The 12,372-nt window shown below is 53.0% G+C and overlaps 4 protein-coding genes across 4 annotated transcripts; 3 read left to right on the top strand and 1 right to left on the bottom strand.

Annotated features, from left to right (window-relative positions):
- Nucleotides 1-52: 52 nt before the first annotated feature.
- On the bottom strand, nt 53-2,543 carry CLAFUR5_09538 (putative hexaprenyl pyrophosphate synthase, mitochondrial; the record flags this gene model as incomplete). The annotated part of the gene is made up of 3 exons (XM_047908686.1): nt 53-923; nt 1,396-1,526; nt 1,578-2,543. The coding sequence occupies 3 exons, from the start codon at nt 2,541-2,543 to the stop codon at nt 53-55; spliced, it is 1,968 nt and encodes a 655-aa protein (XP_047766529.1).
- A 533-nt stretch (nt 2,544-3,076) lies between these two features.
- Nucleotides 3,077-3,919, top strand: CLAFUR5_09537 (uncharacterized protein; the record flags this gene model as incomplete). Its single annotated transcript, XM_047908685.1, has 2 exons — nt 3,077-3,355; nt 3,407-3,919. 2 exons carry the CDS (start codon nt 3,077-3,079, stop codon nt 3,917-3,919), a joined length of 792 nt encoding a protein of 263 aa, XP_047766292.1.
- A 215-nt stretch (nt 3,920-4,134) lies between these two features.
- On the top strand, nt 4,135-6,645 carry CLAFUR5_09536 (ATP-dependent DNA helicase chl1; the record flags this gene model as incomplete). The annotated part of the gene is made up of 1 exon (XM_047908684.1): nt 4,135-6,645. The coding sequence occupies one exon, from the start codon at nt 4,135-4,137 to the stop codon at nt 6,643-6,645; it is 2,511 nt and encodes an 836-aa protein (XP_047766560.1).
- A 398-nt stretch (nt 6,646-7,043) lies between these two features.
- Nucleotides 7,044-11,737, top strand: CLAFUR5_09535 (UDP-glucose:glycoprotein glucosyltransferase; the record flags this gene model as incomplete). Its single annotated transcript, XM_047908683.1, has 2 exons — nt 7,044-7,162; nt 7,213-11,737. 2 exons carry the CDS (start codon nt 7,044-7,046, stop codon nt 11,735-11,737), a joined length of 4,644 nt encoding a protein of 1,547 aa, XP_047766290.1.
- Nucleotides 11,738-12,372: the final 635 nt, after the last annotated feature.

Raw genomic sequence — 12,372 nt, 5'->3', positions numbered from 1 at the left:
GCAATACACTACGCGCAGCAACATCTCGTCTGACCTATGCCATCGCTCTGATTCAATCGCCACTGCTTGACCTCGTCCTAATATGTGTGATACCCATGGGTGGGCTGCCCCATTCGTGCCTAACACCACCCGGCGTCATGGGTCTCTTTCTCTCGACAGGACTCCAGTGTCTCTTCAGCGCATCTCCAATTGCTATATCATCCTCGTAGAAATCACCCGGCATGATCGTACCTCCATCGTCGCCAACAAGTCGCATGCCCGCAGCTCTCTGCCGCTGAATCTCCTCGCTCTGCTTTGCGCCTTCGACCTTTCTCCTCTCGAACTCCGTCACCAGATTCTTGAAGTACACTTCCGCAGCTACGGTCTGCGAGTAGGCAAGTGGAGTCCAGTCGTAGTTGTTCTTCGCGAGAGGGTTCGCGCCTGCAGCGAGAAGGATTCGCAGCGCTTTCAGTGAACCTGCGGCGCTAGCATGATGGAGAGGAGTATTCCCGTCCAGGTCTCGCGTATGTGGAGTAGCAGGATACATCGGGTCCTGCAGTAAGATCGGAATAAGAGCTGTCGAGTTCGGATGCTGTGCTGCCATGGACAAAGCGTCGACCCCCTTCTTGTTGACATAAGGAATGCACCTGGGGTATCTGTTTGCGAGGACTGTTCCCACCTCGTAGTGTCCATTCTGCGCAGCTAGCATCAGGGGTGTATTATGGTCTGCATTACGACTGATCTCGTTGGTATCGTGGCCGGCTTCGAAGAGAAGATTCACGATATCAGCGAACCCATTGGCCGCTGCGAGGTGGAGCGACGTGTTCGATTTGTCTTCGAAGTCCGGGTTGGCGATGACTTTCGGGTGGTTTCGAATGATGCGCTTGACCAGCAGCACGTCGTTGAGGAGGATCGCGCGCCTCATGCGGCGAGATTCGTGTATCCTGGTGTTGGTCAGTAAGGTTGCATGGAGGGAATGTGGAAGCCGCGGAGCGCATACATGTCAGTGTCATGGTATCGTTTTCGTCGTGAGATCGTGTCCCGAGTCCTGCTCAAGGAGATGGGCTACCATTGCAGCCTTCGAAGGTGCAACGACAGAGCAAGGAATGGAAAGGTGGAGGTCTCAACAATGACTTCATTCAAGGCAGGCGCACCACGTGGGGTCCTTGACGATCATCGCTATTTATATACTCGATTGAAGGACATTTGGAGGAGACGACTGCAGTGTACACTGCGTATACAGGACCTCATTGGGATGGAGTATATATACAGGCTGGTCTACAAGTGGCTGGAATGGCCTCTATTCGCTCCGAAAACGCCTGGCTCGTGAAGCACATCGCCGTCGACTCGCTGTGTACGCGAACAAAGTAAAGCAAAACGCAAGATCATTTCCTGCGGCTCATGACCTTTGAGCACATGTCGATCAAGCCAACCTTGGCTTCGCTGTCTGGAAAGCCTGATATGGCTCGTGCGGCTTTGTCGACGTAGTCTTGCGCAAGAGCACGCGTCTGCTCAATGCCGTTGCTCTGGATGACGAGGTCTCGTGCCTGATGCTTGTCAGTTGAGTCCCAGAATCAAAGTCATAAGTGAGGACTTGCCCTCTGTACGTCGCCTTCCTCCGCGAACTTCCGGCCAACGAGTGTACCCAGCTCTTTGTTGTCTTTCCACGCGAACAGCAGCGGCGCTGTAGCTAGTCCGAGCTCAAGATCGGCGCCGGCGGGCTTTCCAAGTTCTGCTCCGCTGACGGTGTAGTCAAGCATGTCATCCACGAGCTGAAATGCCAGCCCAAGATTCTTTCCATACTGGTAAGCTGCTTCCACAACCTCGGCCGGGTGTTCGCCCAGCAGAGCCGCTGCTCTACATGACTTGCTGATCAGGCTTGCTGACTTCAGATATGTCTTTTGCAGGTAGTAGCTGATTGTATCCTCACTCCACACAGGGTGCTTCTCGTCCAGTGCGGTGTTCTTCAACTGCATAAACTCTCCCTCCACCAAATTGGCAATGACTGTTGCGAGAAGCTCAGTCACTTCGGGATCGCGAAGCCGTGCCAATGCTACTGAAGCTCTTCCAAGTAGAAAGTCTCCTGCCAAAACTGCCATCTTGTTTCCAAATTCGATGTTGGCGGATGGATTGTTTCGGCGCGAGGTAGAATGGTCGATCACATCGTCATGTAAGAGCGACGCGGTGTGAATAAGCTCCGTGATCTCGGCCAAACGTCGCTGCGTAGGCAGGATTGAGGTATCGTTGCCGTAATCTCCATTCTCGACAGCTGGCGCACTCAGAGGCGAGTCGGGGTTCGTGTCGTTCAGCACAGATGGCGACGCTATGGGTTTATCTATCGCCTCTTGTATGCTGGCCGCTGATCGAGGACGTTTTGGCAGCAGAGCAGTCGCTTGCGACATCAGCAGCACAAGCATTGGCCTTACGTATTTGCCCTCAGACTGTGTGTAGTATTTCGAAACAGTGTCCAGCATCGGATGTCCAGATCCCAGCAAGTGCCGTATGTTCCCCGTCATGAACTTCATCTCTTTCGCGACGCTGGTCAATGGGTCCTTGAAGCCCATTGGTGGCAGCGGAGCAGCATTGAACATTTCCTTCGCCTTCGAGACTGCTGCCGCCACTGCAGACTGGTTCCTGCTTGTCGTTCCATTGTAGCCTTTCCGTCTGCTGTTATGGAAGCTCCTGTATAATATGGGTCTAAAGCATTCGGGGCATCGCGATGATATGATTCGAGATCGAGGCGGGAGTTGAGAGATCGATTCAACGGTTCCAAACAGAGCACGCGATGGTGCTATCGTGGGTTTAGGCATGGACTCGAGTCCAGTGCGGCGCAGAGATGATGGCAAAATAGTAACGAGCGTACTCTCCAGCTGGGAGACTTTGTTGCTATCACTGTATGCGTTGTCGGCGATGACCGGGAGAGCCTGAACGTTGTGATCGCTACTTTTCACGAGCTTGCCGCTACAGCGCTAGCGAGCATCATAGACAAGGGTCGGTGATGGATCCGAAGAGAACAGTCAGCATATGCAAGGTACGAAGGTACTTTTGGCTACTCAAGGCCTCAACTTTCATCGTCTCACCATCAACATATGTGGCAATGGTGCTCCTGACAGTGACGCCTGCCGCCAAAGCTGCCATGGACGAGTATCGCAGGCTGATTGACGGAGCCAAAAAGGCTGACAACACGCTCAGCGCTGAGAGTATCAACAACACAGCTGTAGGCAACCCGATCGAGCATCACGAAATCGTGAAAGTGTCACAGTACCTCACACAAAAGGGTGGTGAAAGTGCCGATGCCACAAAGCAGTGGCGGTTGGATGCTTTGCTCAAAGGAGCATCGATCTATCAGCCTCCGCCGCCCCCAAAGACTGAGCACGTAAGACATATCATAGCGAAAACCATGTGTCTCACGACTAATGCGAACTAGACGCCCCAGTACAGAGCCCTCATGCAACGGTTGCGCGAGCAGGAGGAACAGCGTCAGTACGAGCGCATGATCAGTCCGCCACTACCGGCAGAAACATTCAACCAGCGCTTCCCAAATGCAGGCTCATCCTTCGGCTCTGGCATCAACATCGGCCACAATGCCTCTGACGAAGTCGATGATGTGACGTACGCAGAAGTCAACCGGCAGATGATCCTAATCATCAACGTTTTGATCTCAATTGTCTGCACCAGCGTGGCAGTGTGGATGGCAGCACGGCGCTGGAGCGTACCACAGCGACTTGGGCTGTCGTTTTCAAGCAGCACCGTCGTAGCTGTCGCTGAAGTTGCCATCTACATGGGCTATATCAGGCGTATTAAGGACGCCAAGACCAAAGAGCGGAAGGTGCTTGAGACGAAGGAGATTACCGACACTTGGGTGATTGATGGCAAGTCGACTTCTAAAGAGGCTAAGGTGAATGAGTCGATACGACATCGTAAAGGAAAGCATCGATGAACATTCACTCGATTTTCACCAAAATAGCAGGCACGGTTCGACGCGTTCTAGCGCGAAGACCAGGGCACGCGCTCCAGCTCACCTCGAAACTTTGCTGATTGGACTTCGACGATACATGCAGCATCACAACAGTTCATCTTTTACAACAGCGCGAGCAATCTGGATGAGAGATACGGACATCGATCACGGAGAGCAGGCAGGAGTCCAATGCAAAGATGGAGCCCAAAAACTTCCACCACCCATTTCAGCCATACTCCATACAGCTCAACTTCATGAACGCCATGTACGACTGTATAGAACAAGGCAAGGTTGGCATATTTGAGTCTCCGACTGGTACCGGAAAGTCACTGAGTCTGTTGTGCGCTTCGCTGACCTGGCTACGCGAACACAAACGGAGGACGTTCGATGAAGCGGTCGCCACAATTGAGATGGATGACGATGAGCCAGACTGGATGATGGAAGCTCACAGAGAAGCTCGAAGCCGGCAGATACGTCAGATGAGATCTGACTTTGAGGCACGCCTGTCGGCGGTGAGGGAACGTGAGAGAAAGCTCAAGGAACGGCAGGTGAACGACAAGTCGGCCTTCAAGAGGCAGAAACAATCTGTTGATGCCAACACAATCGACGAGGACGAAGAACAGTTTGTGCTTGACGACTACGGTAGTGATCAAGAAGGGCGCACTGCCGAGAGAAGCCAGTACTCAGCAGAAACGACCAAGATGATGCAGAAGATGGGAATGCTACCACGACCGGACGAACGCTCGGACGAAGATCAAGATATTGACGAGTTGAAGATCTTCTTCTGCTCGAGAACACATTCTCAGCTATCGCAGTTCGTCGGCGAGCTCCAAAGAGTCAAGATGCCACCCGGTCTTCCTCCCGAGAATGTAGACGGGCAGGAAGACATCGAAGAATGCTTTGAAGAGCTCAAGCACCTAACGCTCGGCTCACGCAAGAACTTATGCATCAATCCTAAGGTCAACAAACTCTCAAGTCAAGTCGCAGTCAATGAACGCTGCATTGAGCTCCAGCAAGCCAAGATAGCAGACCAGAAGTGCCCGTACCTGCCCACTAAGGACAATGAAGCTCAAGTACTAGAGTTTCGTGATCATGCACTTGCCAAGATCCGAGACATCGAAGATCTCGCCCAGCTTGGCGCAAAGCGTGCGATCTGCCCATACTACGCTTCACGGCCGGCCATTGGACCAGCCGAAATTGTCACCCTACCATACCCTTTACTTCTCCAGAAGTCAGCAAGAGAGGCGCTCGGGATCTCAGTCAAAGGACATGTTGTAGTGATCGATGAGGCGCACAACCTGATGAGTGCGGTGGAGGGCACATATTCGGCGCAGATCTCGGATTTGCAGCTCAGGCGAGCGAAAGATGCTCTGATCACGTATCTGCAGAAGTTCCGGAATCGGCTCAAGGGCAGCAACAGAAGCTACGTCACACAGGTTGTGCGGGTAGTCGACGCGTTGCTTCAATTTGCCATCAGAATGAAGGGAGGCAATGCCAATGGTGGCACCACTTCGTCAAGTTTACTTCTGACTGGCAAGGGCGTCGACCAGATCAATCTAGCAAAGCTTGTTCGCTACATCAACGAGAGTAAGCTTGCCCGAAAAGTGGAAGGTTACATCTCGTTCGTGGTTAACGGCGAGGCTGAGAAGAGCCGGCAACGGAACAAGTCCAACGAGCGAGTTGAGACCGTAGACGTGCCTGCCCTCACCCACGTACAGAACTTCTTGCTCGCACTTATGAATCCATCTCGGGAAGGACGTCTTCTGTGGTCGAACCTGGACGACACCGTCACTCTTCAGTACATGTTGCTGGATCCCTCTGAGCACTTCCGCGAAATTGTTGAGGATGCGCGCGCAGTGATCCTGGCCGGAGGCACGATGTCACCAATGGACGACTATCGGCAACAGCTCTTCCCATACGTCGACTCTATACAAACATTCTCCTGCGACCATCTCATACCGCCTAGCAGCCTCTTTGTGCGGGCGATCTCTACGGACAAAGATGGACGAATCGATTTCAGCTTCAAGTCTAGGAACGATGCAAGTGCCCTGCGGCTCGGTAATGCTTTATTGCAGATAGCGCCCGAAGTTCAAGGTGGCATGGTCGTGTTCTTTCCAAGCTATGGCTATCTTGAGAAAGTTCTAAGTATCTGGAAAGGTCAGAAAATCACATCAGGGCTCGAAAAAGCAAAGGCCATGTTCTTGGACAGCCGAACGCAATCTGCCGAAGACACCTTCAGAGCCTATAGCGAAGCAATCGCGAACGATACTCGCGGCGCCCTGCTTCTCTCCGTGATTGGAGGCAAGCTCTCGGAAGGCATCAACTTTTCCGATGATCTTGGGCGTTGCGTCGTAGTGGTCGGCCTCCCCTACCCGAATCTGGAGACGCCGGAATGGAAAGCAAAGATGCAATACCTTGATGAGAAGGCAGCTGCTCGAGGGGAACCTAAAGACAGAGCGAGCAGGGAGCATGCAGAGAACGTCTGTATGAGGAGTGTGAACCAGGCGATTGGCAGAGCTATCCGACACAAGAACGATTGGGCGAGCATTCTGCTGTTTGATGCTAGGTATGCTGATGGGCGTGTGCAGACGAAGCTGCCGGGTTGGATCAAGACGAGCTTCGATGCGAAGGCTTCTGGTGCTTTGGGGAGTGTGGTGGAGGACTTGGGCTGTTTCTTTGAGCGGAAGGTCAGGTCAGTCATACCTTGAGGCCTGTTATCATGCGCGTACGCAGACGCACTTATGTAGCGGAAGTATCACTCAAATACAGTACATTGAGCACGTCTTCACATGCATCAAGGGTCGCGGCGAACATGCTTGGCATTCCCGTCCTCGCTCGCCGACACATGTGCATCCAGTCTACAACCCATGCACCTTCCACCACCATTTGCTGCTGCCACGCCTCTCTATCGCGTCGGTTGATGATCTTACTGAAAAGCTCGCAAAGCATTGGCGACAAACCAGCCGGTAGGCGTGCGGCGCGTCAACGACACGTTTCCTTTTGATCATCACGCTCTCAGCCGCCGAGGCCTCCGTGAAGCTTTTGGTTGAAGAACACTCCAGTAACGCACTCGATGAGGTGATATCGGCTCTCACACATTGCAACAATGTTCGCCACGAAAGCAGCACTGGTTGCTAGCTTGCTGGCTGGTGCAAGAGCAGCACCATCGATAAATGTAGACCTGAGGGCATCATTCGGCGCACCGCCATACCTAATAGAACTACTGTAAGGACCACAGGACGGATGGGTAGTCACTATTGCTGACAATCCGCTAGAGAAACGGCAGCCGAAGAGAACGCGACTTCCTACTTTCCACTACTCGACCACATCGCCGACGGGTACTTCGATCCAGCCAAAACCGATGAAGAGCTATATACACGATTTCGATTACTGTTGAAAGAGCAAAGGCATCTGAAGGATGAGGATCTGTCGTCGTTCGACTACGCGTTGTCAATACATTCGGCAGCACCGCGAATCGAAGCACACTTCCAATACTACAACACATCAATCCAACCGCTTGCAACAACTCACCAAGGAAGTGACTGCGAGAGCTGGGTCCATGTGCCATTCAGTGGCCAAAGCTATTGCTCGCCAGAGCTGGAAGAATCGACAGCACGACCATTCGGCAACGCAGCAGACGAGCTCCACGAACTGCCATTCGACAGAGTTCTGGGGGACCCTTTAGGCCAGCGACCATCGATTGTATACGCAGATCTCGGCTCCAGCTCCTTTCGCAAATTCCATAAGACATTGAGCAAGACAGCGAAGGAGGGCAAGACATCCTATCGGTTGAGATACAGGACACCAGCAGATGCAGAGCGCAAGCCTCTCACAGTCAGCGGATATGGTGTTGAGCTTGCACTCAAGCGGACGGACTACATCGTCATTGATGATCGCCAGGCGGAGGATGGGGCCAAGGAGAGCGCGAACAGTGCATCAGATGCCTCGCTGAATGAAGAAGAGGTATCGGATTTGAGGCCGCTGTCACAATCGGAGCTGAAACGACTTGGTGTTAAAGCTGCTAGCTTTGTGATGGGCAGCGAAAAGCCATTGGATACTCTTTTACGACTCTCACAGGACTTCCCAAAGCACTCCAGCTCGATTGCGGCAACGAACATCTCACACGAGTTTCTGCAGGAGCACATTGGTAATCGCGATGTCATCCTTCCTCCAGGCTACAACGTAATGTGGATCAATGGTGTACAGATGATGCCCCGAGACATCGATGCCTACTCACTGCTCGAATATCTGCGGCGCGAACGGAAGATGATCAATGGTGTACGCGGAATCGGTCTGAGCGGGTCTGAAGCAGTCAACCTCCTCTCTCATGAAGCGATCACAGAATCACAAGTCGAGCAGGAGGCTCAGCGCTATGACTGGCGAGACGAGACTGAAGGCGGAGATGTCATCATCTGGATGAACGACATCGAAAAGGATAAGCGCTACGAGGAGTGGCCGGAGTATGTTAGTGCCCTACTCCAGCGTACTTTCCCTGGTCAGCTGCCATCCGTCCGCAAGGACTTGCATAACCTTGTTGTGCCGGTCGATTTCGCGGAGTATACAGATGCGCTCTTGGTCGCAGAGCAACTCCGCAGCTTTGTGTCGAGGAAAGTGCCCATTCGCTTTGGTCTGGTTCCCTACATTCGGTCTCCAGCAACGATTGAACAAACGAAGATCGTCTACTACTTGATCGACAGATACGGCTTATCGGCAGCCCTGGAGTATCTCGAGGACTCCCTCGAAAGTGCTGGTAAGAAGTATGGCAAGCCAGACGACCAGCAATTCCAAGCAGTGGTCGAGAGCAGGACCTTAAGGCCGAACAAGGAGATCCTTATACTCGAGGAGATCTTCGACGATGCAGAGCTACAAAGACGCGTTGCAGGCTCGCAGGCATACATCTCAAGGATAGGCAGCATTGATCCAACGCCACCCGTTCTTGTCAACGGTGTGCCAGTCGCCCGTACCGAAGATTGGTTCCAGACGATGAGCCAGCGCGTTAGTCTCGACGTGCGCATGGTGCAGCAAGCAGTCTATGAAATGAAAGTTACTGATGAAGACTACTTGCCAAACCTATTCCTGGAGAATGCAAGCATCAAACGGAATCCGCTCGTAATTCCAGAGGACGACAGCTCGGTTCGACATCTCAACCTGGGAGAACTTTCTCAATTCTCAGAACTACCGAGCCTCTCAGCCGAGAAAGACACCATTGAGCGAGAGCTGGTTCACTTCACACTGGCTGCCGATCTTGACAGTAAGGAAGGTTTCGAGCAGCTGATGGAAGCCTTGCTTTTGCACCGCGAGCACGACAACTTGGAGTTAGCACTGCTACACATTCCGCAGGGCGGCTCTGAGGGTAAGAGGATTGGCTCTGGCTATGACACGTCTTCCGGAGAGGCGTCGTTGCAGAGTCTGCTTGAGCAGTATAATACTCTTGCAGCCGAAGATCGCTTCAAGCCGGATGACAAAGAAGCCGACTTCTCGACTAGACAGAAGATCTTCGCGGAGCTTTACCAGAGGTTAGCTACAGACAGCACGCCTGATGTGGACGAACATGCTCGCACCACATGGGCACCGTTCAGAGAGATTGTTTCCGCACTCGGCGTTGCACCTGGACAAAAGGCACTGATAGTCAATGGCAGGATAGTTGGACCAATGTCTGATAGGCTCAGCCTTGATGTATCAGACCTGGAGGCACTCTACTCCTACGAAAGGAAGAAGCGCCTGTTGCCTGCCGCCAAAGCCATCGAGGCGCTTGGGCTGGCGGAGAAAGCTTCGACGCCCTTGGCATTTGCTCGCATCTCCAACCTGATTGCCCTGTCGCTTGTGTCAGACGTGCCCGAGGGCATCTTCGAAGCTGCACCCACTGTGCGAACGGACGTCTTCAAGAAGTGGAACTCGACTCACACTGCCATCCACCTCGGCGATGAAAAGACTGCTACGATTCAGCTCTACACTGCCGTTGATCCTGCTTCTGAAGCTGCGCAGAGGTGGATTCCGATCATCAAGGTACTGTCGGAGCTTGAAGGCGTCCACACGAAGATCTTCCTGAACCCAAGGGATAGATTGGAAGAGATTCCTATCAAGCGTTTCTACAGACAGGTTCTCAGCTCCAAGCCTACCTTCGAGGCAGATGGCTCGCTGCGAGGTAACGGTGCCCAGTTCAGTGGCTTGCCAGCTGAGGCGTTGCTCAACTTGGGCATGGACTTGCCTCCTGCATGGCTTGTCGCACCAAAGGAAACCATCTACGACCCTGACAACATCAAGCTGAGTCTCGTCAAGAGTGGGAACATTGACGCTACATACGAGCTCAGGAACATCTTGATCGAAGGACACTCGAGAGATCCTACAGCTGGTGGCATTCCGCCGCGTGGTGCCCAGCTTGTGCTTGGGACTGAACACGATCATCACTTCGCTGACACTATCATCATGGCTAACCTTGGGTACTTCCAGTTCAAAGCGAACCCAGGACTCTACAATCTCGCGCTGCAGAAAGGACGAAGTGAGAAGATCTTCCACATCGACAGTGCCGGTACGCGAGGACATGCCGCAGCATTAGGCGACAATACCACAGAGATTGCCTTGATGAGTTTCCGGGGTGCAACAATATATCCTCGGATTTCGCGAAAGCCTGGTATGGATGATGAGGACGTGCTTGAACCAGCGAAGTCTGCTCTGGAAAGCGTAGCGGAAGGAGCAGACAAGCTATTGGCGCAGGTCGGCCTGAAGTCTCCACAAACCAGCAAGTATCTCTTTAAGGCTGCCAAACTTGGCTCCGGCCTGCTCTCTGGCTCAAGCAAGACTGACATCTCGGTAGACCATCACGCTGACATCAACATCTTCTCGGTGGCTTCCGGTCACCTGTACGAGCGCATGCTGAACATCATGATGGTCTCCGTCATGAAGCACACCAAACATAGCGTCAAGTTCTGGTTCATTGAGCAGTTTCTGTCACCATCCTTCAAGGATTTCTTGCCGACCATGGCTGAAGAGTACGGCTTCAAGTACGAGATGGTGACGTACAAGTGGCCACATTGGCTGCGTGCTCAGAAGGAAAAGCAACGCGAAATCTGGGGCTACAAGATCCTATTCCTGGATGTACTGTTCCCTCTCGACTTGGACAAGGTCATCTTCGTGGACGCCGACCAAATCGTACGAACAGATATGTACGAGCTTGTGCAGCACGACCTCAAGGGCGCACCATACGGCTTTACCCCAATGTGTGACTCCAGGACCGAGATGGAGGGTTTCAGGTTCTGGAAGCAAGGTTACTGGAAGAACTTTCTGAAGGGCCTTCCATACCACATCTCGGCCCTCTACGTGGTCGACCTGAAGAGGTTTCGACAGCTCGCAGCAGGAGACAGGCTGAGGCAGAACTATCACCAGCTCTCAGCTGATCCCAACAGCTTGAGCAACCTCGACCAGGATCTACCGAATCACATGCAATCACTGCTACCGATCCACAGTCTTCCACAAGAGTGGCTGTGGTGCGAGACGTGGTGTTCAGACGAGAGCCTGAAAGAAGCAAAGACCATCGATCTTTGCAATAACCCTCAGACGAAAGAACCGAAGCTCGACAGAGCACGGAGGCAGGTTCCCGAGTGGACGGAATATGATAATGAGATTGCTGTTGTGGCCAAGCGGCACAAGGAGCAGCGCTCTGCGGAAAACAAGGCGCACGAAGCCGGCCTGCCGGACGTACACGATGGTAATCTGGAAGAAGAGAGTATCCAGGAACGACTCCAGCGTGAAGATGCGGAGCGGGAGCGCAAGAAGAAGGAGAAGGGGCATGATGAGCTGTAGGCTATAGACTTAGACTGTATTGTATGACCACCTGACACGCTCTTACTACGCTCCGTGTGCTGCAGAACATACCATGTCAGGGTTGATGTCACTGCCCTTTGTCACTGGATGCTGTGTAACGAAGCTACCGTCCGCTGCAGGTACGCCGATCATGCTGTGTGTCAGATGTTGTTAGTGCTGACGTTCAAACCGCACTCGGACATCCAGCTAACGACATACAACCACGTCTTGCCACCAAGGAACATTCGTGAGCTGTTGCCTTCAGGAAGAAAGGGAACGAATGCAATGGAGTCCGCGAAGTCCTCAGTCTAGACGACTTGGGAAAGTCGCTATGACCCCTACGGTACATGAAACGACTCCCCGTTCACGTGGTACAGAGCCGCAATACAACACCATGACTTCGATCCTGAAGACCGGGGCCGTGTGCTCCCAGCCGTTACCTCTGCTCTGGCAATACGAAGTGAGGTGTATCCATCGAGTGTACTTTCTTCCATCATTTGGCATCACTTCGCGTCGTTACTTCCTTGGACCAGCCCGTCCAGGTCCCTCCTTCCCTGGAGTGCAGTACAGGTATAAGCAAGAGCGTCTCGTTTGTTTACCGCACGCCAGCCTCTTCCCAACCGGCAACACCGATT

The sequence above is a fragment of the Fulvia fulva genome, chromosome 9, assembly GCF_020509005.1.
Source record: "Fulvia fulva chromosome 9, complete sequence".
Classification (NCBI taxonomy): Eukaryota; Fungi; Ascomycota; class Dothideomycetes; order Mycosphaerellales; family Mycosphaerellaceae; genus Fulvia; species Fulvia fulva.
This window is presented reverse-complemented; position numbering and strand designations above follow the sequence as displayed.